At 49.3% G+C, this 27,756-nt stretch overlaps 1 protein-coding gene across 6 annotated transcripts in view; it reads left to right on the top strand.

Moving 5' to 3' along the window:
• Positions 1 to 27,756, top strand: part of FAM193A (family with sequence similarity 193 member A) — a 174,156-nt gene that overhangs the window by 131,357 nt on the left and 15,043 nt on the right. For all 6 annotated transcript variants that reach the window (XM_089911408.1, XM_089911406.1, XM_089911407.1 and 3 more), the window contains 7 exons: positions 1,934 to 2,185; positions 13,065 to 13,263; positions 14,230 to 14,502; positions 16,048 to 16,321; positions 16,910 to 17,093; positions 18,123 to 18,353; positions 21,010 to 21,856. In XM_089911408.1, coding sequence (XP_089767534.1) covers positions 1,934 to 2,185; positions 13,065 to 13,263; positions 14,230 to 14,502; positions 16,048 to 16,321; positions 16,910 to 17,093; positions 18,123 to 18,353; positions 21,010 to 21,856 — 2,260 coding nt within the window. The remainder of the gene's footprint in view (positions 1 to 1,933; positions 2,186 to 13,064; positions 13,264 to 14,229; positions 14,503 to 16,047; positions 16,322 to 16,909; positions 17,094 to 18,122; positions 18,354 to 21,009; positions 21,857 to 27,756) is intronic.

Below are 27,756 nucleotides of genomic sequence, written 5' to 3' on the forward strand. Positions count from 1 at the left end.
ATTTGTCTAAGATTGAGATTTCTTAAATATTTGATAGAATTCACAAGTGAAATCCCATGAGCCTGGTCTCTTTTTGTGGGAAATTTTGTAATTACTAATTCAAATTTTGTTTACTTACTACAGGTTTATTCAGATTTTCTATTTCTTCTTGGGTTGAGTTTAATAATTTGTGTCTTTTTAGGAATTTATCCATTTCATCTAAATTGTCTAATTTGATATCATATGGTTGTTTATTATACTCTCTTTTAATTCTGTAGAGTCTGTAGTGATGTTAATTCCTGATTTGGGTAATGTTGTTTACTCCTTTTTAACCCCCTCAGTCAGTCTGGCTATAGGTTTGTCCATTTTTGTAAATAACCAATTTTTGGTTTTGTTACTTTTCTCTGTTTGTCTCTTTTCTCTTTCATTGATTTCTGTTCTGATCTCCATTGTTTCTTTCTATATTCTTTGGGTTTGGTTTGTTCTGTTTCTAGCTTGTTGAATCTAAAGCTTAGATTACTGATTTTAGAGCTTCCAAATTTATTGAGACTTGTTTTATGGCCCAACACGTGGTCTGTCCTAGAGGTGCACTTGAAAATAATTTGTATTCTGCCCCTATTAGGTGGAGCGGCCTGTAAATGAAAGTTGGGTCAAGTTGATTGATAGCGTTAGTCAAGTCTTCTATATCCTTCCTGATTTTCTATCTAGTTCTGAAAATTTTTGAGAGAGACATATTGAAGTCTTCAAGTATACCTTTTGGGTTGTCTGTACCTTTTTCAAATCTGCCAGTTTTTGTTTCATGCATTTTGGGGCAGTGTTGTTGAATGTGTATCCATGTGATTATTGTTCTGTCTCCCTAATATATTGGCCCTTTTGTCATTATGAACTGTTTCCCTGCTAATACTTCTTATCTTAGACTGTTCTGTCCAATACTAATACTCCACCTGTCTTTGGAGTACTGTTATATATTTTTTCAGCTCTTAATTTCAGCTTCTTTGTGTCTTTGAGTCTAAAATTTGCCTTCCAGTCCTTTAGTTTGGTCTCATATTTTTATCCTGTCCATCAGTCCTTGCCTTTTGTTTGAAATGAGTCATGTACATTTAATGTAATTATTGACAATATTTACATTTGCCATTTTGCTGGTTATTTCTATATGTCTCATGTTTTTTGTACCTCTGTCCCTCCTTTACTTCCTTTTTTCACATCAAAGAAAATTTTAGTGTACCATTTTAATTCTGCTATTGATTCTTGAGTTACGTTTCTTTTGTTTGTTTGTTTTAAAGTTTAATTTTTTAAGGAGTGTGGGGAGTTGGGAACAGGAAGAGCCCTGGGCAAGAAGGCTAGACCCCTTCTGTTCTCACCTGAAAGTTCTAGCAGATTTGCATGAATAAACGCTTCTCAATTTGTTTTTTTCCTTTGGTTGATTTCCAGAGCCTCAAAACGATTGCCTTTGACAATTGTGTTCAGTTTTACACTTGTTTTGAGGGAGAAGAGTCACCGACTGCTTCATTCCACCTTAGCCGGAAGTCCCATCTCTGGTGCATTTTGAAGAATCTCTGTGTAACCGTCCGTTAAGCAGTGTGAGCCCGGCGGAGCGTGGCACCGGTGGTCTTGTTGTCCTTGGCCCCAGCCCCCTCTCTCCGCTCTGCCGTCTTGCCAGTCCCCTCGCCCCTGCTCAGACAGGCGCGGGATGCGGATGGGTGTGGCTGCTGCTCAGCAGACACCCAGCTGGGGGGAGGTGCGCACCCCCTTCTCTTTTCAGGTCTTTTCAGTCCCAGTCCTGGGGGCCCTCGTTTACCTCACAAGGAGGGACCCATCAACCTGGGGTGTCAGGACGGGCCCTGCTGCCTTTGTATCTGCCGTGTGACTGGCTCTAATTCAGTCCATACAATTCTTTGTTTCCCTAAATACTAAATACTCATTTACTAAATACTTCTTTTTTCTTTCCCTTTAGGCAGAGCAAGCTCCAAACACTTGTGAATGTCACGTCTGTAAACAAGAGGCGTCTGGATTGACGCCGTCGGCAGTGACGGCTGGAGCCCTTCCTCCCGGCCACCAGTTCCTGAGCCCCGAGAAGCCCACACACCCCGCTCTGCATCTTTACCCCCACATCCATGGACATGTGCCCTTGCACGCCGTCCCACACCTGCCTCGCCCTCTCATCCACCCCACCTTGTACACAGCGCCCCCCTTCACACACAGTAAGGTAAGTCAGGGCAGAAAGGGCTGGAAAGCTCACCCGTCACTCAGACCTTGAGGGGTACATGTTGAAACAAACGGAAACCCATAAATTGGCAGCTTGTGTAGGACAGCATCCACGCTTGATTGGAGGGTCTGTAAATGTTTCCTTTTACCGTAATACCTTCAACTCTTAGAATTTTGAACCTTTGCACTTGTAAAAACAATCATGAAAGTCATGGTTTATTCCTCCAGAATTAACTAGTACGTGAAGAGTTTTTCAGATGGTGCCGGAGTGACGGGTTGTGCTCGGGGACCTTCCACACAGGGCTTCTCCCCACCCAGAGAGCAGGTCAGTTCTCTACCAGCAGCTTTTCGAGGCCTGGCTCTTTTTCTCAGTGTGGTGGGTAAAATAATTTGAGTGTGACATGAGTTCTCTAACACTGGCTGGGCTCTACAGGGTCTAAAATGACTGTCCTCTAAGCACGAGACCGAGGACTTTTATGTAGAAAGGAACAAGCTTGAAGGAGGGACCCTGCGTGCCATGCGGTGCAAGCCTGTGTGCCGGCAGGTGATGAGTGGGAGGGGCTGGGGGCAGACCGGGAGGCCTGGCCAGGAGAGTAGTGAGGGGCTGGGAAAGTGTGATTTGCGTGCATTTCTTCTCCGAGAACCTCAGGTTTATGTTCAGGATCTTAGACTTTGCAGTGAGACTTTCAGGTTAGTTTCGTTCTTTGTGCCTCTCCAACTATTTTGAACTTACCTTTATTGACTCTTATCATGAATTTTTATTTTTTGGTCACTTACTCTGCCTCGTGTTATTAGTTCTAGTCAGTCAAAAGTAGAATTTTCCCCAAACTCTACTGATAACGTTACTTAAAGCAGTGATTCTCCACTGGGAGAGAAAGGGAGGACGTGGCCTGAAAGGGGCTTTCTCAAGAAGGCCACACGTTGCCATAGCTGGGGAGGGGCACAGGCGAGAGATTATAACCACTGGTTTATAACAGAGTAATCAGCTTGTCTTGTTCTCTCATGATGAGTGCTTGGTGACCCCTCACGTTTATGCTTAAATTTTATTAGGTTGGATTGCTCAGTTTGAACACTTAATGATACCTTTGTTAATCAGGTGATTTTAAGTAGCATTATTCAGGCATGTATTCAAGGCCAGGCTATTTTCATGGTCCCCCTGATCCACAGCCCTTGCCCTCTGGGTGAAGGTATGAGTTCGGGAAGCTGTTGGCTCCCCGTTCCTACCTGAATAGAGCTCCAGTTTCTAGTCCCTAGGGAACCACCCAGAGAAAAGAGTATAGAATGGTCTCTCATACTTTCTTGCTGGTGGAAGCTGTTCAAGAATTAGTTCCTAAAAATCTTCAAGTAAAGTAGTGAAATTGATTATCCCCAAAGGCTATTGGGACCTCTAGTTAAAACTGATATTCCCCCCCGCCCCTGAATTTTGGCCTTTTCTCAGGACATTTTAAGTAGTCTATAGAAGGTAAAGGGGAAGGAGAACATTTCGGGGGGAGCATCATCTCTATCGAGATCTATTTATTTGATAATAATTAAACTGTAATCCAGTAGATAGGTGTGAAAGATTCGTGGCTGGAAAGGCAAATGTGGAGGACAAGCCGTTAAGCTGTATTTCAGCCACTTTAGTATTAATGTCAAGATTATTCAAATGCATTTAAAATACACTAGTTGGATGCCATTTTTATTTGGAAAACTGAGATGCATTTGACAGAATACTTCATTTGTACCTGGTATAAAAATGTTTGCTTTTCTAAACAATCTTACGTTGTCACTTAACCAGGTTTTGCAAAGTTGGTTTGCGTTACTGGAGTTAGTTTGACTTACTTGAGTACTGTGGCTGCGTCTGTACCTAAATGCATCGTGTGTTCCCAGCCCTGTAGGAGACGGTAGAGAAGAAATGCGCTGTATTAGAAGGACACAGACTCATCCTCAGCTCCGTCAGAGCAGGTTTCTCAGAGAGGCCGGCACCGTTCAGCGTGATGGTCCACGCACAGCTGGGAGGAGGGAGGTGGTGCCGAGTGTGACCGGCTGGTGTTTCTGTGTTGTCAGGGCCTTTAGAAATTTCTGCTCTGGTTAAATGACAGCTGTCGCCTTGAAGACTTTATGTCACTGTAGTTGTAATTCTTTTAATTCATACTTTTGCCATCGTGGGCAAATATATTTTAAGACCTGAAATGCTTGGAATGAGCACTGTTAAAATTTTATTTTCCTGAAGTTAGAAAAACTTGAAGACTATTTCTGTTTTCAGATGTCTTCGTACCAATGGTACATTTCATTTGTGTGTTCAGATGTGTTATTTGAAAGTTAAAAGTAGTTGCAGGCGGTAAATATAGTGATGAAATGCTCCAGAAAAAAATTAAAATTGTGATAGGGAATTTAATTTCCAAATATTTGGGAATTCTCTAGCTATCTTTCTGTTACTGATTTCTACTTTAATTACATTCTGGTCTGAGAGCAGACACTGTACTTCTGTCCTTCCAAATTTGTTAGTGTGCTTTGTGGCCCAGAAAGTGGTCTCCCTGGTGAATGCTCCGTGTTCCTTCAGAGGAACGCAGCGCAGCCTGCTGGTTTGGGACGAAGCGGCAGTTGATTGATGGTGCTGTTGAGTTCGGGTGTGTCCTTACTGATCCCTCCCTGCTGGGTCTCCCCATTTCTGACGGGGGAAGGTTGAGGTCTGCAGCTATAATAGTGGATCCGCCTGTTTCTCCTGGCAGCTCTGTCAGGCTTTGCCTCGTGTAGTTTGATGCTCTTTTGTTAGGCGCTCACGTGTTTAGGATTGTTATGTGTTCATGCAGAGCTGACCCTTTATTATTAAGTAATGGCCCTCTTTATCCCAGATAACTTTCCTCGCTCTGCAGTCGGCTCCGTCTGCAGTTAGTGTAGCTCCACCAGCTTTCTTTTTTTTTTTTTTTTAACATCTTTATTGGGGTATAATTGCTTTCCAATGGTGTGTTAGTTTCTGCTTTATAACAAAGTGAACAGTTATACATATACATATGTTCCCATATCTCTTCCCTCTTGCGTCTCCCACCCTCCCTATCCCACCCCTCCAGGCGGTCACAAAGCACCGAGCGGATCTCCCTGTGCCATGCGGCTGCTTCCCACTAGCTATCTACCTTACTACGTTTGTTAGTGTGTATATGTCCATGGCTCTCTCCCGCCCTGTCACAGCTCACCCTTCCCCCTCCCCATATCCTCAAGTCCGTTCTCCAGTAGGTCTGCGTCTTTATTCCTGTCTTACCCCTAGGTTCTTCATGACATTTTTTTTTCTTAAATTCCATATATATGTGTTAGCATACGGTATTTGTCTTTTTCCTTCTGACTTACTTCACTCTGTATGACAGACTCTAGGTCTATCCACCTCATTACAAATAGCTCAATTTCGTTTCTTTTTATGGCTGAGTAATATTCCATTATATATATGTGCCACATCTTCTTTATCTGTTCATCCGATGATGGGCACTTAGGTTGTTTCCATCTCCGGGCTATTGTAAATAGAGCCGCAGTGAACATTTTGGTACATGACTCTTTTTGAATTATGGTTTTCTCAGGGCGTATGCCCAGTAGTGGGATTGCTGGGTCGTATGGTAGCTCTATTTGTAGTTTTTTAAGGAACCTCCATACTGTTCTCCATAGTGGCTGAACCAATTCACATTCCCACCGGCAGTGCAAGAGTGTTCCCTTTTCTCCACACCCTCTCCAGCATTTATTGTTTCTAGATTTTTTGATGATGGCCATTCCACCATCTTTCGATTAGTGTTCCATGGTGTATCTCTCCCCTCCCACCACTTACAGTAGGTTTCTTGTAGACAGGTATCCTCGGATCTTGGGTTTTTTGGGAGGGGGGAAGGTTCTTGTTGTTTAATATACTGATAATCTCTGTATTTTCATTGGTGTATTTAGACCATTCACTTTTTTTTTTTTTTTTTTTTTTTTTTTTAGACCATTCACTTTTAAAGTGATTCTTTTACGTGTTAATAACAACCATGTTTGTAACTGTTTTCTGTTTGTTATCAGAGGCTTCTTTTTCTGCCTTCTCCACTTTTTTTTTTTTTTCTTTTTTTTTTCTGGCGGTACGCGGGCCTCTCACTGTTGTGGCCTCTCCCGTTGAGGAGCACAGGCTCCGGACGCGCAGGCTCAGCGGCCATGGCTCACGGGCCCAGCCGCTCCGCGGCATGTGGGATCTTCCCAGACCGGGGCACGAACCCGTGTCCCCTGCATCGGCAGGCGGACTCTCAACCACTGCGCCACCAGGGAAGCCCTGCCTTCTCCACTTTTAATTGAGCACTTTCTGATTCCATTTTATCTCTTCTCTTAGTATATTGATTATGCCTTTCTTTCAATTTTAGCAGTTGTATTAGAACATACATTTTAACTCATCTAAGTCCCTGTTCAGAGACCACTATTGTGCTTTCTGTGTAGCATAGGTACTTTTTAACAGATGATTCCCAATTCCTCCCTCCCATCCCTTGTGACATTGCTGTCATTATTTTCATTTATCCATATATTAATCACCTAGTACACTGTTATTACTTCAAAGTTATTTTTTAGATCAATTAATAATAAGAAAAATAAGAGATTTTATTTTACTTGTATTTATTCCTTCTCCATTGCTCTCCCTTTCTTTATGTAGATCCAAATTTCTGAGCTATATTATTTTCCTTCTGCCTAAAGAGAATCTTTTAACATTTCTCACAGGGCAGGTCTGCTGGAGATGAGCTCCCTCAGTTTTTGTTTGTCTGAGGAAGTCATTATTTCTCCTTCACTTTTGAAGGATAATTTCGCTGGATACAGAATTTTAGGTTGGTGGGGTTTTTTTTTCTTTGAACACTTAAAACACAGTTAACTCCACTCTTCTTGCTTGCATGGTTTTAAATGAGATGTCCTCTGTGATTGCGTTCCTCCTTCTGTAGGTGCAGGGGTTTCTAACCCCGCCCAACTCCACCCCCTTAGGCCGCTTTCAAGATTTTCTCATTGTCTTTGGTTTTCTGCAGTTTGAATGTGATATGCCCGGGTGTGGATTTTGCAGGCATCTATTCTGTTTGGTGTCCTCCACGCTTCCTGGGTCTGTGGTTTGGTGCCTGTTGTGAGTTTGGGACGTTCTTGGCTGTTAGTCCTTCAGATGTCCCTCCTTGCCTGTTCCACCTCTACTTCCAGACTCCAGGCACCACATTGAAATGTCTTCTGAAATTGCCCCACAGCTCTTGGACATTTTGTTCTACTTTTTTGGTCATTGTTGGTGGTGGTTTTTTTGGGGGTTCTGTTTGTTTGTTTAAATTCTTGTTTCTCTTTGCATTTCAGTTTGAAAAGTTTCTCCTGACCTATCTTGAAGCTCATTGATTCTTTTCTTGGCTGTGTCCAGTCTACTGATTCTTAGTTTCTCTTACAGTGCTTTTTATTTCTAGCATTTCTTTTTGATTCTTTCTTAGAATCTCTCTGCCCATATTACCCATTTGTTCGTGCATGTTGTGTACCTTTCCCGTGAGAGCCCTCAGCGTATGAGTAATTTTAAATTCCCCGTCTGGTGATTCTCAGCCATTTTATCTTGTTTGTATTCCCTCTTAACCGCTCTGCTGTCTCTCCCTGGACCTCTGGTTAGACCTTCTCATCCTGCACGTCACACCTGATGGTCTCTCCGTACCTGAAATGCATCTCCGTGTCTCTCAGTCTGTTCTGGGAACTTCTTTTGGATCAGTCTTCCAGTTAAGTGGTTCTCTATAATTGGGTCTAACCTGCCCCTTAAGTTTGAGTTTTTAATCCCACCTGTAATTCTTATTTCTAAGCTTTAATTTATTTATTTTTCAAATGTGTTAGAAACTTTTTATATTCTCTTGTTCCTTGCTCACTTTTTCTTTCATCTTTCCTCTCTTTAAGCATTTTACACACAGTTATTCTGTGTTTGAATGAAACCTTGAGGATCTAAATCTGTTTTTTATCATGAGATCATGTTTTGTTCAGCAGGTGCTGAATAGGGGATGCTTCCTCAAGAGAGGGTTCGCATTTGCTGGTGCAAAGGTGCCAGCAGGGAGCTGACCCTCTGGGACCCTCCAGCTCCCCTTGTCTCCAGCTCTCCTTCCTCCCGTGGGACCACAGACCCATCCCCTCCTCATGGTGACGATGGCGCACACGTCCCCAGGGCAGCCATCCCTTCCCGCACCTCCACTGGGTCCTGTTTTTCTTGCCATGTTCTTGTCAGTTCTTTGTGGACCGTTTCCCTTGCTTTCTCCATAGCTCAGCCCTTTGTTACAAAAGTGCTTGGTGCCAGTTATCTGGGACGTCGGGCGAAGTGTCCCCCCTCACTGGACCACGCCCACCTGGGGAGGGAGAACTTGCGGCCTTGGAGACGAGCGCATGGGCCACACCTCCTGCTCCCCAGCAGAGCAGGCTCCCCTGCTGCGCGTGGCCCGGGAGCGGTGCTCGAGGCTTCCAGCTTTAAGTCCTGTGTCTTTTCCATCTGGAGAATGTGTTGTGAAGCAGTTGCCCCATTAGGGAGGGCCTGGAGCTGAAGGTGGACACATGTCTTGAAGTCTCCACGGTAGCGTAAGGGTTATTTGGAAACGGTCAGTGAGTTCAGTGCATTGAGCGGAGCCTGGTGACGTGACTCCCACGTGGCTGTGGGCCTGTGAACCTGTCACCTCCTCACCGGGTTACTTGTGTACAACCACTGCAGAAGTGTCTCATAAAGTTAAACGTGGTACAAGTGTAAGGTCAATTGGAATTCGAGGGAGAAAAATGCTGTGTGGAAAATAGGGACATAAACAGATTGCCATCTGGGGGTCATGTTGTGACCTGTGATCTGCGTTTTATTTCGGAGGCAGAGTTCAGTTCTTCTGACGCTAAGAAACAGCGAAACAGAGGTGGGGCTCTTGCCTCTTCTCCTCTGGCAGGAGTACTGAAGAGCCTCTGAGAAGAAGTGCAGAGTAGAGGGGTCGTCACTCTCTTGTTCGCTGGGATATAAGTGGACCCTTTTGTTTGCACGCTGGGCGTCAGCGGCCTCTCCCGCCCGTGCTCAGTGGCTCAGCCTTGTGCTCTCTCGCCTCCGTGCTCATGGCGTCTGGGATGACATCTGGGTGTGAGACGGGCTGGGCCTTAGGTTCCTGCATAAACGCAGAGGCGTGCGTGGTGAGGGCATCAGTTAGTGTGTGTGTCGGAGCTTCCACTGGAAGCAAAATTTTGCTTTCCCGTGAGTCAGTTTTGTCTCAAAGAGGAGAACAATTGAGAACTTCTGTTAATTGAAGCCATGTGGATTTGTGTAAAGATTGAAAGCAGTGTTCCAGTTTAACAGCGTTAGCCACATATTGAGAGGCTGATTTGGTGCTTAAGTCGTCAGTGTTTTTTATGGAGGCGTGGCCCCAGAATGGTCTGGGTGACAGGTGCCTATTCTTTCCCTGAAGGAAACCCGTAGCTATGGAAGTTAGTAGGCGTCTTGTGCAGAAGCATTCGTACAAATACAGCTTGCTTGTTACGGACCCCTGCTCCCTTTGCTCTCTACAGCTGGGCCTCCTGTTTTGAGTAGACAGGCTTCTGAAGAAGTGTGTGAATCAGATGTATAGAATCGCTGACTTATGTCTCCAATATAACAGTTCCATGGCTGCATCCCCTTACTCCGCCAGGTTAAATTCTGCCCATTTATTGAACATCCGGTATGTGCCAGGCCCTGTGCTACACGCTAGAAAAATAAAACTGGTCAGTCCTTGTGCTTGTTTTCAGAGACCTCGCGGTCTAAAGAGAAGACAAAAAGACAGTCAAATTTGAAAACTCAAAATACTATGACGTAACTTAATAGGAATTGTAGATGCGGAGTAGGAAAGTAACACTGAAGGAGAACTCCCCGAGCCTGTGGGGGTGGGTTTGCAGAGAGGTCATGCTCGGGTATCCAGAGTGCTGAAGGGTGAGCAAAGGCTCTCTGGAAAGACGCAAGCGGCGGCTCCCGGCCATCAGCCAGGCTTTCTCCGGGAGGGAGGAGCCAGCAACGCTTGGCCGTGCCCAGAGGGTCTCCGAAGTTCTTGAGTAGCTTCCGAACCCTCAACGTGCTTCTGCTGTTCCGAGCTGCTTCTCAGAGCTGACGTGGTGAGCAAGCGGCTGCTTCCCACCTGTCAGGTATGTCTGCCCTTAGCAGAAGGTCTTCAAGACTAAGAAACCTTCTTCCAATTGATCGTTAGTTTTCATCCGTCCCTTCTCAGCAGAGCAGCTCTTAGTTTGTCACTTCTTTGTGGAAACTGACATCTGTTGAAATACAGGTTTCTTGTCCTCGCCCTTTGCCCCTGGGGCTGCTCCGCCAGAACAGCTGGTCCAGGCTTCTGCTTTGGTCCTGGGCGTCCAGTCTAGCCCTGTTTCTTCCCACTTTCAAATCCTGAATCCGCTCCAGCCTCACCCTCCACCTTCGTCTCTCTGAGCCCGTTCAGCAGGTGCGCTAAGCTGCTCAGCGGCCCGAGCTGAGGGAGGGAAGTGGGGGCGGGGGTGGGGTGGGGGCCTGGCTCGTGTCTAGGGAGACCCACCTTAGCACTTGGGAAATGCCTCCTTTGGGCCCGGCCATACGCTAAACCCTTGACATGCACTGTCTGGTTTAATTCTTTCCGCGCGTCCCCTGGAGGTAGGTATTTCCAAATTACAGATGAGAAAACTAAAGCACAAAAAGATTGAGTAATTTGCCTGAGGTCACACAGCTAGTAAAGGGCGGGCTGGCCCTGAACCCCTCAGACTGGGCAGCCCGGACGTCCAGCTCCGTCACTGGCCACGCCTCCCAGGGGTGGAGCCAGAGGCAGCAGCTCTGACCTGAGCGCAGTCTCAGCTCAGACGTGGCCGGCCTGGCGCTCCCGAACCCTCTCCTTCCTCCCCACCTGCCCCGCCAGCGCTCCAGCCCTCCCCGGCCCCTTACTAACTGCTCTCCGCGTCATCCTTGCCCCTCTGGCTCCTTCACCAGGTTGCCACAGATCCATGTTTCTAATCAGCTGACCAGACCGTCTCACCCTGCTGCGCAGAAACCTCTGTGGCTTCCCAGCCCCTTCAGGACGGAAGTCACACGGGGTTGTCTCTGCTGTGGCCCCTGCAGCCCGTCAGGTGGTGGCACACTTGTCCCTGGACATTGGCCATCCCCGTGCTCTGACCCTTCCCTTCGACCCTCTGCCCAGCCAGGCCCTCAGGGTTCTGCCAGACCATCACCTCCCCTGGGAGTCATCCCCAAACCCTCCCACTTGAGCTCACAGCACTCGCTGCTCATTCCTGTGTCCTCAGGGACGCTCCCAGCACAGACCTGCAGCTCCTCTGGGTGGGCCTGGGCACACACCTGCAGAGGGGAGGCCGTGTGCTGCATCAGCGAGATGCTGGGGGCGGCAGGGCCAGGATCCAGGCGGCCCCATCCCCTTGCAGCTTATGTAACTCGAGGCAAGGCAGACGTTAAACCAATAGGTTAAAGATAAGTCTTGAATTATGACTGTGGTAAGTGCTGAGAGGGAAAACTAATGGACTTCAGTGTGTTTGATGGGAAGGCCCCCCGTGGTCTGGGTGCTGGGTGGTGAGAGCAAAGGCAGTGATGACTTCTCCAAGGACGTGACATCTAGGCTGTAGCCAGTAGGATAAATGCAAGTCAGCAAGGTCTGAGCTGAGATTAGGACCTCCTAGAAAGTGGACACAGTGTGAGCCAAGTTGTGGGTCAAGAAGTAGCTTGGAGTTTGAGGACCAAGGAAAGACCCGTGTGTCCAGGGGCTTCGTGAGCAGGAAGGACGGGGACGGCCGGCCACGTTCAGGACTCTGGGTTTTACGTCAGAGCAGTGGGAGACCAGTGGCACAGCCGGAGTGCGGGAGTGACGCCCTCCTACTCACATTCCATGAGCCCACTCTGGCTGCGGTGGGGAAGACTGTTGCGGGTATGGGGGGCGGGAGCAGGGGGACCAAGGGGAGGGAGGGCCCAGGACGTGTGCAGGGAGCAGCTGACGGCCAGTCACCCCATAAATGTGTGGACCCAGCGCCCTCCCTTGGCACCTTCAGACAAGGGTCTTCCCCTCCCCGCCCCGGGGAGGGTGGGTTTAGAGCTCAATGTAGAATCCATCTTTTCTTCACACTTACACTGCACTTTGTCCAAGTGTGAGGGAACAGTGTAAGAGCTGACCATTTTTATGAGTGATTCCAAAGTTGACTTTGTGGCCAGCAGGGGCTACTCTTCCTTGCGGTGCACGGTGATTTTTAAAATGTCAGATGAGAATAAACCACAGGAACAGATCTCATGCAAATGGGCCTCATTTAAAATGAGACTGGGGGCTTCCCTGGTGGCGCAGTGGTTAAGAATCCGCCTACCAATGCAGGGGACACGGGTTCCATCCCTGGCCCGGGAAGATCCCACATGCTGCGGAGCAACTAAGCCCGTGCGCCACAACTACTGAGCCCACTCTAGAGCCCACGAGCCACAACTACTGAGCACACACGCCTAGAGCCCGTGCTCTGCAACAAGAGAAGCCACCGCGATGAGAAGACCACGCACCGCAGCGAAGAGTAGCCCCTGCTCGCCGCAGCTAGAGAAAGCCCGCGCGCAGCAAGGAAGACCCAAGACAGCCAAAAATAAAAACAAATAAGTAAATTTATTTTAAAAAATAAAATAAAATGTGACTAGGGAGGAATGTTAGAAGTCACTGAGTTGTCTGAAGTTTGTCTGATATATTCCTTGAGCATCAGTTGCTTTTAAAATCTACATGTGGTTCGGATTTGCCCCGTCACGTACAGCCTCATAAATAATCAAGGAAGCCTCTGCGGGATGTGCTCCCCGGGACACCTGTTCACGGCAGGCGCATCCCACAGGGTTTCAGTAATGACTTGTCTGTTTGTAGTTTAACTACTTAGGTAAATAGAATATTAATTTTGATATATGATTAGAACATTTTTTTTTGTAGGCTTTACCGCCAGCACCTGTTCAGAATCACACAAATAAACATCAGGTATTCAATGCATCTCTTCAAGACCATATTTATCCGAGCTGTTTTGGGAATACTCCAGAGTGGAATAGTTCTAAATTTATAAGTCTTTGGGGATCAGAAGTGATGAATGATAAGAACTGGAATCCTGGCACTTTCTTGCCAGATACAATTTCTGGTAAGGAACTCATTAAAACTTTCTTAAAGTTTAAAATGATCTGTGCTGAGTGGATTGCCCTCTCTGTTGCTGCAGTTCCCCAGTAGGGGCCCGGGCTGCTGCTTCCCCTCACCTCCACCTCTAGCAGGAGGCCCCTGGGCCCCTTCAGGCCGCTCCAGCCACCCGTGTCTGCCGCCAGGAGCGGAGCAAGGCTCTGGGCTTGGCGGCCCATTGCCGGCACAGGAGCCGGACGGGCCTCGGACACTGGGTCTTTCCCGCCCCAGGGCTGCTGAGCGTCTTGGCTCCAGGGTGCAGTGTTGGGCCTTTGGTTCTTGAGCATTGGTGACCAGCAGACCTCGACCCGGTGCAGCAGGGTGGTGTGGCTTGAATGCTATGACTTACGTTCCTTTTCTCTCTTTCTGCACTGACCCTACATGGGACCTGTCCCCTCTAACAAGCACCTTCCTCCTTGCGGCCTCAACTGCTGAGGTGCAGCTGTTTCTTCAGTGGCAGGGCAGGGCATGCCTGAAGAGGGGTTGGTACCTCTGCCTCATCTCTGTCTTCATGTGGTCAGAGCCCCTGGTGGTCCCACACCCCCGCCCCTGCATGTGCTCAGAACAGCAAGCTAGACTTGACATCTGGTCTGTGCTTAGAAAGGGTTTCTAACTGTGTGACCTTGGGCAAGTTGCTTAGCCTCTCTGAGCCTCAGTTTCTTCATCTTCAGGATAGGAATGATAGTACTAAGCTCAGAAAGTACTTTAAGACATTAAATAACTTTTGGAAAGCACCTAGCACAGGAATTGGCACATAGTAGGTGCTCAATAAATTTTTCTTCTGAGATGAAAACTAGTTGACTAGTGTCATCCCATTGGAATCCTAACTTCAGTAGCAGCCCCAGTGTTAATAGTTTATTCAGCAGATGTCCTTTAGGTTTTAGCTAAATGCTCTTTCTTTTAGAAGCCTTAATTTTCCCATTCTTCTCTGAAGGGAATGACATATTAGGGCCAACACTCTCAGAAACAAGACCTGAAGCTCTTCCACCTCCATCTAGCAATGAAACGCCTGCAGTTCCGGATAGTAAAGAGAAAAAAAACGCTGCGAAAAAGAAATGTTTGTACAATTTCCAAGATGCTTTTATGGAAGCAAACAAAGTTGTGATGGCCACGTCGTCAGCCACCTCCTCCGTGTCCTGCACGGCCACCACGGTGCAGTCGAGCAACAGCCAGTTCAGAGTGTCGTCCAAGAGACCGCCCTCCCTCGGTAAGGCCCACCAGCCCACAGGAACCCTCGGGGTGGGCGCTGCGTATTCGCTCCTTCTTCCTCAGCAGCTCTGTAATTCCCTTTCACTCGGCCTGGCCAGAGATGTCAGTGTAATTAACACCTGAGAACGCTCATGCACAAAGAGCGTGTCCTCTGCGGCTCTGATGAGAACTTTACTGTCACACTGACACCCTCCAGGGCTTTGCCACACTGTGTGTGTCCTGCCTTTGCTCTCTGCGCTTCTTGTTCTGTGGTGGGGAGAGGTCTCTGCTTCCTGAACACGTGGAGGAATTTTTAGGCATCTGGAAGTAGAAGCCTCATGGAGAGTCAGCTGATGGGGCTGCTGACCAGCCCGAGATGCAGCCCCTGCTGCCGTGCAGGTCACTGGTGTGGAGGTGGTGTCGCTGTTACACTGCCCTGAGCACAGCGAAGAGGGGGCTTGAAAGCAAGGGGGGCAGTCAGAGACCAGTGGCAAATGTCAAAGGGACACGGGAGCCGGGTCAGAGAGACCTCACTAGCCAAAGTTAGGACCGTCTGAGCATCAGAAAGAATAAAGGAACGGATTGTAGCACGCAGCTAAAGTCGAGAATCCTTCGGGACCCTCAAAAGAGGGAGTCGGGTGGGAAGGTGTCTGGGTGGAAGCTCGCTGCCGACTACGTGTGCAAGACCGGTACAGATAGAAGGCCACTCTGCAGCCAGCCGGTGACAGGGGGCCCGGTAAGCGTCCTCATGGGCGTCAGGACGTTGGATCTCAGTTTGGGGAATGCAGTAGCGCCGGTGTCTGGGAGCAGCACCCACAGGTGACTGGCAGATTGCAAAGGGAAGATAAGGTGCCGACTGCCCCCCTGCACACCTGATCAGATGTAGCCTCACCGACAGCAGCAAACACGTTAGGTGCTTCCTGTGCAATCAGATGGGAAGATCCAACGTAACCTTTGCAGGATTCATGCATAGAATATTTTCAGCTAAATAGGACATGAGACTGTAAATCCAGAATTGTGGACAGCTGGCCTCAACTCAAAAAATGTCAGTATTGTGGAAGGAAAACAAGAAAGTTTAAAAGATGCTGGGTTCGGGGAAAAGCCGCAAAGGACTGTGGGAGAGGCCGGAAGTCTGGATGGGGTTGTACGTGAGATGAGAATGTCACCGCGAGGTTAACTGTCTGTAGTTGGCGCTGGTGTCGAGGTTTTACGGCAAAGGGTGCATGTTCTCAGGAGTCCAGGCTGGAATGTTTAGGAGTGAGTGCAGCTTGCTTCCACATGTTAAGCCACCAATAAAGTGTGTGTGTGTGTGTGTGTGTGTGTGTGTGTGTGAGAGAGAGAGAGAGAGAGACAGACAGAAAGTAAATATAACAAAATAGTAAACAGTCTTGAGTCTAGGTGAAGGGTGTATGGGTATTCTTTGTACTATTCCTTCAAGTTTTCTATAGATTTGAACATTTTCAGACCAAAAGTTGGTTTAAAAAAAAAAAGTTTTAACTTAGAGAAGCCTGAACGTCTGCCTGACCTTGGCCACTGGCAGTGACTCTGGCATCTCTGAACGCAGGTGACGTCTTTCACGGCATCAACAAGGAGGATCACAGGCACGGGGTGCCGGCGGCCCCGAGGAACAGCCCCACAGGTCTGGTGCCGCTTCCTGCCCTCCCTCCCGCCGCCCTCTCTCCAGCCTCCGCGCCTCACCTTGCCAGTCTCGCAGCCCCGTCCTTCCCCAAAACGGCCGCCACCTCTCCCGGGTTTGCGGATTCACGCAAGAGCTTCTGCCCTGCTCCCGTGGCCCCCACCACAGACGGCTCCGTCAGCGCGCCTCCCAGCGTCTGCAGGTGAGCCCGGGCCGGCGGGGGAGGCCGGCGCGCTTCAGAATGGGTGCTGTGCGACCTAACCCTGCAGGACCGCCGGAGACACTCCGGCGCCCGGGGCCTCGCAGCTCACCAGCGGGGGACGGCAGCGGGGAGGGGCGGGCTCCGGTCTCGGCCGGTTCCGCAGAGCACAGGGCCACTGTGGGTCTGTGCGCAGACCGCCGGCAGCGGCAGGGGGCCCGTGGGTGTTTTGAAGTCGTGTTTGTTACACACTGAGCAAAGAACAATGCAACGGACACTCAACAGCTTTCTTTAAAAAGTCAGTGCTCGTTACCTTTGAACTTGCCGCCACTCCCCCGCCCTGACATCCCCCAGGATGAAATGGTGGTGGGAGGGACAGTGGAGAGGCCTTGTGTGTGCACCTGAGAAGCCCCTCTGGGTGTGCCCGCCGGCCTGCGCCTGTCCTGCCTGCGGGGCCCCTGGGTCGTGCAGGCCCCACGCCTCGTTGGCGAGGGCAGGCTGGTTGGAAAGAACCGCCTCGGCCACCGCTCGCCACGCTCGCACCCCTTGAGGGGCAGGCTGCTTGCTGACGGGCCCTGCGCGGTTTTGCAGCGACCCCGACTGTGAAGGGCATCGCTGCGAGAACGGCGTCTATGACCCGCAGCAGGACGACGGAGACGAGACTGCGGATGAGGACAGCTGCTCCGAGCACAGCTCCAGCACCTCCACCTCCACCAACCAGAAGGAGGGCAAGTACTGTGACTGCTGCTACTGTGAGTTCTTCGGGCACGGCGGGGTAAGTGCCTTGGCCTCTCCTCTGCCGAGGGCCTCCTCGGGGGAGGGACAGGTGCCGGAGCGCGCACTTAAGTGCGTAAAGTTAGTGTTTCGCCATGGGTGTTTGTAAATTGCGTGTTTAAATTAGAATTGTAAAATGTGCAAACTCCTTTGCAAGAATAATGTACCAGGTTGAATTCAGGGTATGGTTACACTGTGTGTAAAGCGTTATTTGCGAGCATAATTAAAATCAAGATACGGTCTAAAACAGTGGTTCCAATTCTAGGTTGTAGTTGTCGTAAAGAAATAATGACACGTAGTTTTGAGTATTTCGTCTCTGCATTTTTGCATCTGATTAGATAGGACCTACTAACTGCCCAGGCGTGGGAATTGTTGAGTCCACACAGTGGACAGCCTGTACAGGCGGATTCCTCTTGCTCGACTGCACAGTACATTGAGACACATCCACGCTGTGTGGTGTGCCAGGACAGTCACTTCATCCGTACAAGCAGGTGTCAGCCGTGGTGTCTGGGGCTGGGCGGCGGGAAGAGCAGGGCCGGGAGCTGTTCTTTTTCTGCTTTAGTCTCTCCGCGTTTCCTCAGCTCACGCAGGTGTTTTTAGTAGTCAGTGAGAAGGCTTTTCGGCTCTGAAGAGGAAACCTGCGAGGGGATGGAAAAATGCTATAAACACATCTATTGATGTGAGAAGATAGTCACACCGTATTACATAAAAAGTAGATCAGTTACAGCATGTATAATAGTTTCTTTTTTAGTTTAAAAATAACCATTTGTGTACATAGTTGTACATCCTCTGCCAGATTTTTTTGTGAATATGTAAAGCTTGACAGGTCAGTGCCAAAATACTACCTTCGGGTAATTGGTGATGAAAGGTTTTTCTTTTTCTCGCCATTTGTTTCTTCTACTTAGTTACTTTTCCTGATGAACATGTGTCACTTGAGCAATAAAAATTTCACTTTTAATGCTACGGTCTGAAATTTGGTATATTCAAAATCATTAAAACTTGCATTTCGTCATGTTTCCGTTTGTCTTAGCCTCCCGCTGCGCCAACAAGTAGAAATTATGCAGAAATGAGGGAAAAGCTTCGTTTACGGCTGACCAAGAGGAAAGAAGAGCAACCTAAGAAAACGGATCAGCTCTCAGAAAGGGAGAGTGTGGTTGACCATCGAAGGGTGGAAGACTTGCTCCAGTTTATAAACAGCTCGGAGACCAAACCCGTGAGCAGCACCCGGGCCGCCAAGCGTGCACGGCATAAGCAGAGAAAGGTAAACAGAGGGTCTGCGCCAGGCGGCCTCCGGGGGGCCTCTGAGGTCGGGGCTGGGCGACAGCCTCCCAGTGTTGCTTCAAGAGCCCCTGACCACCTGCCAGCCTGAGCTGGACGCTGCTTCAAGACGCAGGTTGTATTTTCAGGCCGTGGAGCCCCGTCCTGTGCCAGGGGTTTGTTAATGGCTCTAAAACAGGCCTCCAGTTCTTGTGCTGGCCAGCGTCGGGGCAGCAGCAGCCCCTCCGCCTCTTGTCTGTCGAAGGAACTTCTTTCCCAGGAAAGCAGAGGAAGCAGCCCTGGCTGTCGAGGCCGGGGCACTGTGGGCTTCTGGAGACTGGGGCTGAAGAAGCGCCTTGGACCCGAGGCTGGTACAGGGCCCCGAGCGGCCCCACTGGCAGAGGGGGATCGGGGGTACCGCTCAAAGGAGGGCCTGCACGTGGCAGTGACGTCGAGAGTAAGGAGGCCACCACACCGTTAGGGCAGGGGCTGCCACGACAGCAAGTAGCTGCCGAGACTGGCCAGGCTGGCCCAGTGGTGAGCTGCGGCCGGACCTGAGCGTGGTCTCAACGCGTGAGCGTGATGCGCAGACTGTGCCGCTAGGCGAGAAATTGTATCCGTTACTTCCTGCGACGGTGAAGGTGATGGGAACAGCATCTCCTCTAGGGCTTCCTCCCCGCCCCCGCCAGTTCTCCTGGAGGTTCTTCCCGGTTTCAGCTCCCTGACGTGTCAGGCTCCACGAGCCCGCCTCAGCAGGCAGGTGTGGGCTGTGCCCAGAGGGGACTCGTCAGGACCACAGGGCTCTGACTGTAGGATGGGTTGCTTTGGGAGGGCGTGAGGCCCCTGTGAAGGAGGAGACATGCCCACAGTGGACCCAGGGTCGGGCCACTCGTCGCGTGGTGTTGCTTCCAACTTCGTTGCCGTGACCCCTAAGGTAGCTGTGATTGAACTGAGTGGATTCACTGCCGCTGTTGTACCCACCCCCGGTCCTGAGATAGGTCTGGATTGGCCACAGGTCTAACTAGGGGGCTTGGAGGGAGCGGCCTGCTTCTGCCCCAGACCTGGTGTGGGGAGAAGGTGTGTTCTCCACCCAGGGGTGTTTCAGCGCCCGGGGTCCCAGGTGGTCCGAGGCCCTGGAGACTGTCGCCACTGGGCTTCGTCGGTAAGCCTCCGGAGTGGCTCAGGTGCTTTCAGGGCTGCCCCCACCCGGACTCCTATCCTCTGTCCTTGCAGGCGGCCTGGATCCAGACCATGCTGCAGGTGCATCCCAGGTCGTCCTCGGCACCCGCTCACACCCTTCGTGCTCTCTGCCGAGCACCTGGTTTGCAGAGGGACCCACAAAGCTGCCTTGTCTCTTGTTGGCCGGCCAGTTGTTGAAATGAAGGCAGCGCACCCCGGGGTTGGATTCATTGTAGAGTCTGTCCTGTGGCAGGTCGGGCCTGCAGACTGGAGGCCCTGGAGTGCCTGCAGGGGCCACTGCGGGAGACACGGTGGGAGTTTGTCTGTCAGGTGCTGCCTCCAGCAAAGCTTTCCTTTAACAGATGGAGCAAGAATTTTAAATAATCTTTACTTGAATTGTCAAGTTACATTTTTCTGAAACCTGTCATTGAATTTTTAACCTAATTTTATGTTTAAGTTATTTAGCAAAACAAGCAAGCTGTCTCTTAACAAATATTGCCTTCTGAAACATCATGAAAAATATTTAAATTCGGAAGGACCTTTACATTTTCCCACGGAAAATGTTATTTTCAGAGATTCTCACGATCATGAGCCTTACTGGAGCCCAGTGATGGAGGAGCCGTTCTCCTTATTCTCAGTGGGTTTTTGTTTGTTTTCTTTTTTTTTTTTTTTTTTTAATATTTATTTATTTGGCTGCCCCGGGTCTTAGTTGCGGCACGCAGGATCTAGTTCCCTGACCAGGGATCGAACTCCGGCCCCCTGCATTGGGAGTGCGGAGTCTTAACCACTGGACCACCAGGGAAGTCCCTCGTTTGTTTTCTAATCAGAAGGAATCTTTTCCATTTGTGCTCCTGCAATGTGTGTCACTAAAAAAATACAATCTTCGCTTGAGTTGAAAATTAATTTCCTGCCAGTTGGACAGCAGAAATAACCTTTGTCTATTTGCCACGTCATGTTGAATATTTTAGGAAGTCATTTGCTCTATCACACAAGTGAAAATATATTGGGAATTTTACCTGCTAGGGTGGGAAAAAGAAATTTCGAGCTTTTCAGTACACATTTTCTTGAATGTCGCTTTGACGCACATGAACGCATCAGCAGCATTCCCCACCTGGAAAGGTTCTGGGGCACCTGTGCGGCTGTGTAACTGCTGCCTCGCGATCAGTCTTGTTCTTGTCCAGTTCATCCCCCGCCTGCCGCCGCGCACCGACGGGAGAGCCCACGCAGGGCAGGAGCACGGCAGCTGCTCTGACCTGGTCCTCTGTGCCCGGGGCTAGGTCGGAGGCTACAAGGGATGTTCTGTTGACTGCCACCCCCTGCTTTGATGGAGGTGTGTTTTAAGCTTTTGACCTGTCACAGCCCCTTTCAGTGTTTCTATTCTTATCGCGCGATTCAGTTTCATCTCACTTTTGTGTGCGTGTCTTACTTTTTTTAGAGCACTTACTGTTGTCCTAAGTTGCCTTTTCCTTTCACGTCGGCAGCTGGAGGAGAAAGCACGCCTGGAAGCGGAGGCCCGGGCCCGGGAGCACCTGCACCTGCGAGCGGAGGAGCGGCGGCGGGAGGAGGAGCAGCAGCGGCTGCAGGAGGAGCTCCAGAGGCTGCAGGAGCTTCAGAAGCTGAGGGCCGTGAAGAAGAAGAAGAAGGAGAGGCCAAGGAAGGCCTGTCCCGAGCTGGACATGCTCGCTCGGAGTCTGCAGGCGGCCGCGGAGGCTGTGCCCGGCTCTGAGAGCATGCACAACGGCTCGCTGGAGCCGAGCGAAGACCCGGAAACCTCCTCTCGCTCCCCCTCCAGACACGTGGACCATAGAGACACGGGGCCGGGGCCGGGGGCCGACGCGGACGCCCCCGACCCCGTGGCCGCCAGAGACTCCAGGCTCCTTCTGCCGAAGGGGGTCAACGGGAAGCAGCAGCAGCCGCTGTCCTTCCTCCTGGACATGATGCATCAGCACAAGGAGGGAAACAGCAAACAGAAGCGGAAGCACAGCAGTAAAGCGGGCGGCGAGCCGGCGAGGAAGCCCCTGGAGCCGCCCAGAGCCTCGGAGGCCCAGCCCCGGCCCCGGCCCCAGGCTGAGTCAAAGGCCAGAGTGCTTGACCTCACGCCCCTGGCGGAGCACAGAAGGGAGGAGAGGAAAGTCAACAGCAACAACAACAACAGAAAGCAGCTGAACCACGTCCGGGAGGAGAAGCCGAGCCCGGGCCCCGCGGAGCCCGCCGCGCCCAGCGAGCACCCGCAGAGCAGCAAGCCGGTGCCAGCAGACTCTCCGCAGCCCAAGGGCAAGAGCAAGAAAAGCAAGAAGAAGAAGGGAGACAGAGGCAGCGGTTCAATCGGTAAATAAACACAGAGCAGAAGGGGGCGCGTGTGTAGCTGGGGCATCGTGGGACGAGGAGGGCGCTGGGTCGGGTGCCTCTCAGGGTCCACCCTCCTGGAGGTGGGTGCTGCCGTCCGTGTCGCGGCTTCGTGCTTTGTGTGACCTCTGCACCAGCCATGAGGGACGCGTAGGCATTGTTGTTATATTTGGTTACCTTGAAATAATTTTAGACTTCCCGCAAACTACAGGAAAGAGCACGAAGGATTCCCACATACTCCCGTCAGCTCAGCGTGTCACCACACTTGCTGTGTCCTATCTCTCCCTCTTGGTTACTTTTCTGAACCAAATGAGAGTGCCCTTTTACCCTGAAGTACTGCTGTGTGCATTTCCTCAAAACAAGAGATTAGATACAGCAAGATACAGATGGGAGGGGGCACGATGTCGTCGTTGATTTTAACAACTAAACAAAATGGTTACAGTCGGAAACAAAGGAAGCCGGCTGCATTTCCTAGGAGTCCCTGTGGCTGTACTAAATGTGCTGCACTAGGTCCTCTGTGGGGAAGAGACCTACCAACCCTCAGGCTAGAGAAGGAACCCTGAACAGACACAGAGGGCAGGTGCGCCGGCCGGTCTCCCACCGCGGTGGGAGCAGGCAATTCTGAAGCCACCCGTGTGTCCCCCCAGGACCGCAAGGCAGGAGACACACTGTGGACCGCGGGGAGGGGGCTGCAGGGAGCGCAGCGCGGGGAGGGGGCTGCAGGGAGCGCAGCGCGGGGAGGGGGCTGCAGGGAGCGCAGCGCGGGGAGGGGGCTGCAGGGAGCGCAGCGCGGGGAGGGGGCTGCAGGGAGCGCAGCGCGGGGAGGGGGCTGCAGGGAGCGCAGCGCGGGGAGGGGGCTGCAGGGAGCGCAGTGTGGTTGTTAAAATCAAGAAATTAACACTGCCGCAAGACTGTTACCTAGCTGTAGGCTTATTCGTGTTTCTCCGTTCATCCCTTTAACGTCCTAGGAAACAAAGTTTTCTCCTGACACAGGATCCAACCCAGGGTCACGCGTCATATCTCTTTAATTTCCTTTAATGGGTCAGTTCCTCACTTTCTCACAACCTGACATCTCTAGAGAGCATGACCCATCCATTTTTTAGAGTAAATGACTACCTGGAGTAATTTCAGTTTGGTGCTGTTCCTTCACAGCCAGGTTCAGATTACGCAGCGTTGGCGGCAGCGCCTTGGGGGTGACGGGTCTGTGTTGGTGGGTGCCCTGCCGTCAGGAGGCACACTGCCCGGTGGTGGTAACTCTCCTCCTGGGCCGTGGTGCGTGCGGTCGGCCTGTCTCTCCTCTGCCAGGCTGACACCTGACCTGTGCTCACCCGGAGTGTCTCATGGGGAGACGAGTCCCTTACACCGTATCAGACGTTCATCCACTACTTTTAGCATCCGTGGACGACAGTGTTGCCCAGGGGGATTATTACTGTGCTCTTTGCCTGCATAATGGTGACTTTTCTGATGTCATTCCTTCTCCCTGTCTTACTCAGCATTCTGTAGGAAGAGCTCTCCTTCCCCACGTATTTTTTTCATTTACTTCATTATTTATACAAGGGCGGGTTAGTAGATGCTTTCTTTATGCTATAGGTTATAATCCTTTGCTAACACTATTTCGATGCCCCCAGATTCAGTCGGTGGGAGCCCCCTCTGCGTGGCCTCTGCACCCCGTTGTGCTTTGAGCACTTCTGTGCACAGTTAGATGTCCCGGCTCTGAGACCCAGAGCTGATGTGTGGTTGGCAGGGCCTAGGAGGGGGAGCGAGTGTGTGTACGCAGGCACGTGTGCACTCCTCGTGCCCCCCCCACACACACACACACATCTGTGTCTTTCGGTATCTAATCTCTGCAGTAAAAACCACCCGTTCACCCTGACAACTGCAGTCCGGCTCCGGTGCCACTGCGCTCCCTGCAGCCCCCTCCCCGCAGTCCACAGTGTGTCTCCTGCCTTGCGGTCCTGGGGGGACACACGGGTAGCTTCAGAATTGCCTGCTCCCACCGCGTGGGAGACCGGCCGGTGCACCTGCCCTCTGTGTCTGTTCAGGGTTCCTTCTCTAGCCTGAGGGTTGGTAGGTCTCTTCCCCCCACAGGACCTAGTGCGGCACATTTAGTACAGCCACGGGGACTCCTAGGAAGTGCAGCTGGCTTCCTTTGTTTCTGATTGTATCTATTTTGTTTTGTTTCCCCTCCTTAATCCTGATTTCTTTTTCCCTATCCCATTCCTACTTAGTTTCTTATTTGCTTTTCTGTTCTTTACACAAAAGGTTGGCATATTAGAGACGCCTTTTCCCGTGGCTTTTTCCCCACACCCTGTATTCCAAAGGCCCTCCGTGTGCGTCCGCAGCTCTTCCTTGTGCTTTCAGGTGCTGAGTGGGCTCCGCTGGACACTGCCCCGCTCTCGGGGTTTGTAATGACACACAGCGGGGCGGAGCGCAGGTGCTCTGCGTGGGTGTTTCTGCGGGAGTGCTGGGTCACAGAGGTCAGTGCAGACAGGGCTTGTTGATGTGGCCTGGTCCTCTGAACCCTGCATTGCACTCCCACCCTGTCGAGCCCCTGTTTGGCCACAGCCTCACCAAAAGAGTGTGTTGTCAGGCTTTGTAACTTGAGCCCATCTGTTAGGCGCACTTATTCCTGAAGTGTCATATGCAGTTTTCTCTAATTATAGTGAGGTCATATTTTTAAGGGCTGTTTCTATATCTCTTTTGTGAATTTTCTATTCATAACTTTTTCTCATTTTTTAATTGGGTTTTTGCTCTTTTCCTTCCATTTTTTAAGAGTTCCTTATGAATTGGGGATATTGCCCCAGGTCGTTAAGTTGTCTTTGACTCTGTTTCCAGTGCTTTTTAGCCAAGCACAAGTTTTCTCTTTTACTTTACATAGTTCACTCTGGATTTTAAATAGTTGTCAGGTGTGATTGTTTATACTAACACGAAGGTTAAGGAGGAATGTGCCCAAGTTTTTTTCTAGTATTAGCGTGGTTTCACTTAGCTCCCTGACACATTTAGTTGGAGTTTATTCTTTTGTATCGTGTGATGCGTGAATCCAGCTTTATCTTTTACAAATAGTTAGCCAGTTGTCCCAACACCAGTTATTAAAAAGCTCATCTTGCCTCGGCGACTCAGGATGCCACCATGTGCTGCACCGTGTGTCCTCAGGTCTGTTCTGGAATTTCTCTTCTTTCCCTCTGTGTTCATTCACTCGCCATTACTGCATTGAGTTGCTACTTCAGGGGTTCTGTACACGTTAATGACTTACAGGACTCTTCTCTCCTCACAGCCTTTTTCAGTGTTTTCCTGGCTGTTCTTTCATGTTTGTATTCCCATAAGAACTTTGGTGTCAGTGTGCGTAGCTCCCTTTAAAAAAAAGAAAAAAACAACCTTGTTGGTATTTTTATTGGTATCGCATTAAATTTATAAGATAATTTAGGGAGAATTGGTGTCTGTGATGTTGTTCGTCCTTCCCAAGAACAAGGGGAGTTTTTCCATTTGTTCAAGTCTACTTTATGTCTTTTAGGAATATTTTAAATTTTCTTTTATAGGTTTTTCACATTTCTTATTGAGCTTATTCCTAAGTATTTAATCTTCCTTGCTTTTAATTTTAACGGGGTGTTTTCTACAATCATACCTTCCAACTCCATCCAGTGCAGTAGCCAGTCACATGTCACCCCTGAGCACCGAGGTGTGGAAGGTCCAAATTGTGCAGGTTGTGAGTGTAAAAACATAACCAGATTTTGAAAACCTAGTATGAAAAAAAAAGGAATGTAAAATAACTCAGTATATATATACGTATATATATTGGGGGGGCGTGGCTGCACTGGGTCTTCATTGCTGCACGCGGGCTTTCTCTAGTTCAGGCGAGCGGGGGCTACTCTTCGTTGCAGTGCGCGGGCTTCTCATTGCGTTGGCTTCTCTTGTTGCGGAGCACGGGCTCTAGGCGAGCGGGCTTCAATAGTTACAGCGCACAGGCTCAGTAGTTGTGGCACACAGGCTTAGTTGCTCCATGGCATGTGGGATCTTCCTGGACCAGGGATTGAACCCGTGTCCCCTGCATTGGATTCCTTTTTTTTTTTTTTTTTAATATCTTTATTGGAGTATAATTGCTTTGCAATGCTGTGTTAGTTTCTGCTGTACAACAAAGTGAATCAGCTATACGTATCCATATATCTCCTCCCTCTTGCATCTCCCTCCCTCCCGCCCTCCCTATCCCACCCCTCTAGGTGGTCACAAAGCTGATCTCCCTGTGCTGTGCAGCAGCTTCCCACTAGCTGTCTGTTTTACGCTTGGTAGTTTATGTATGTCAGGGCTACTCTCTCATTTCATCCCAGCTTCCCCCCGCCCCCCGTGTCCTCAAGTCCATTCTCTACGTCTGTGTCTTTATTGTTGCCCTGCCCGCTAGGTTCATCAGTACCTTTTTTTTTAGATTCCATATATGTGTGTTAGCATACGGTATTTGTTTTTCTCTTTCTGACTTAGTTCACTCTGTATGACAGACTCTAGGTCCATCCACCTCATTATAAATAACTCAGTTTCGTTCCTTTTTACGGCTAATATTCCATTGTATATATGTGCCACGTCTTCTTTATCCATTCATCTGTCGATGGACATTTAGGTTGCTTCCATGTCCTGGCTATTGTAAATAGTGCTGCAGTGAACATTGTGGTACATGTATCTTTTTGAATTATGGTTTTCTCTGGGTTTATGCCCAGTAGTGGGACTGGACTGCTGGGTTGTATAGTAGTTCTATTTTTAGTTTTTTTAAGGAGTCTCCATACTGTTCTCTGTAGTGACTATATCAGTTTACATTCTCACCAACAGTGCAAGAGGGTTCCCTTTTCTCCACAGCATTTACTGTTCGTAGATTTTTTGATGATGGCCATTCTGACCGGTGTGAGGTGGTACCTCATTGTGGTTTTGATTTGCATTTCTCTAATGATTAGTGACGTTGACCATCTCTTCATGTGTTTGTTGGCAATCTGTATGTCTACTTTGGAGAAATGTCTGTTTAGGTCTTCCGTGGCAGGTGGATCCTTCACCATTGTGCCACCAGGGAAGTCCCAGTATAATTTTTTACATCGATTACATATTGAAATGATAATCTTTTGGACATATTTAATTAAATAAAGTGTATATTACTAAAATTAATTTCAGTTGTTTCTTTTCAATTTTTTCAGCGTGGCTACTATGAAATCTTAAGTTATGTATGTGGCTCATGTTGTGTTTCTGCTGGATGGTGCTCCTCTAACTGGTCATTTGTGTGTATGACAGCTGTTGCTTTCTGTATGTTAACTTTATATCTCCTACCTTAGCAAATTATTTCGTTGTTTGAGTCTTACTGTTGATTCTCTGGGGTTTTCCAGCTACTCTATCATCTACTTGCAAATAGAGAAAGCTTTACTTCTCCTTTTCCAATTCTTATGCTTCTTGTTTTCTCTTGTTTAATTGCATCATTCTTGAACTTAATGGAAACGTCTGGTGTTTCTACATTAAGATTCTGGCTTTAGGGTAAGGTTTATATATTTTATCATGTTAAGAAAATATCCAACAATTCCTATTTTTCTTGAGTATTTTATCAGGAATGAGTGTTGAATTTTGTCAGAGGTTTTCTAGTATCTACGGAGATTAAACATAATTTTTCTTCTTAGACCTGTTATACTTCGTAAAGAATTAGGAAGCTTTTTTTGTTTGTTTTTCATTTTCAGTATTCTAGAGCAATTCACCTTCCATTGGGACTACTTAGGCTTTAATGATTTGACAGGAATCTCCTGTGCAGCCCCCCAGGCCGGTGCTTTTCGTGGGGAAGTTGCCTGATGGTATTCTCTCTGTCCTCTATGGTAATTGGTCTATTTAAATATTTCTTTCTTCGCTGAGGTTAATTTTGCTAAACT

The sequence above is a fragment of the Delphinapterus leucas genome, chromosome 5 (genome assembly GCF_059928025.1).
Source record: "Delphinapterus leucas isolate spDelLeu-1000000601 "Yukka" chromosome 5, BTC_Dleu_Yukka2, whole genome shotgun sequence".
Classification (NCBI taxonomy): domain Eukaryota; kingdom Metazoa; phylum Chordata; class Mammalia; order Artiodactyla; family Monodontidae; genus Delphinapterus; species Delphinapterus leucas.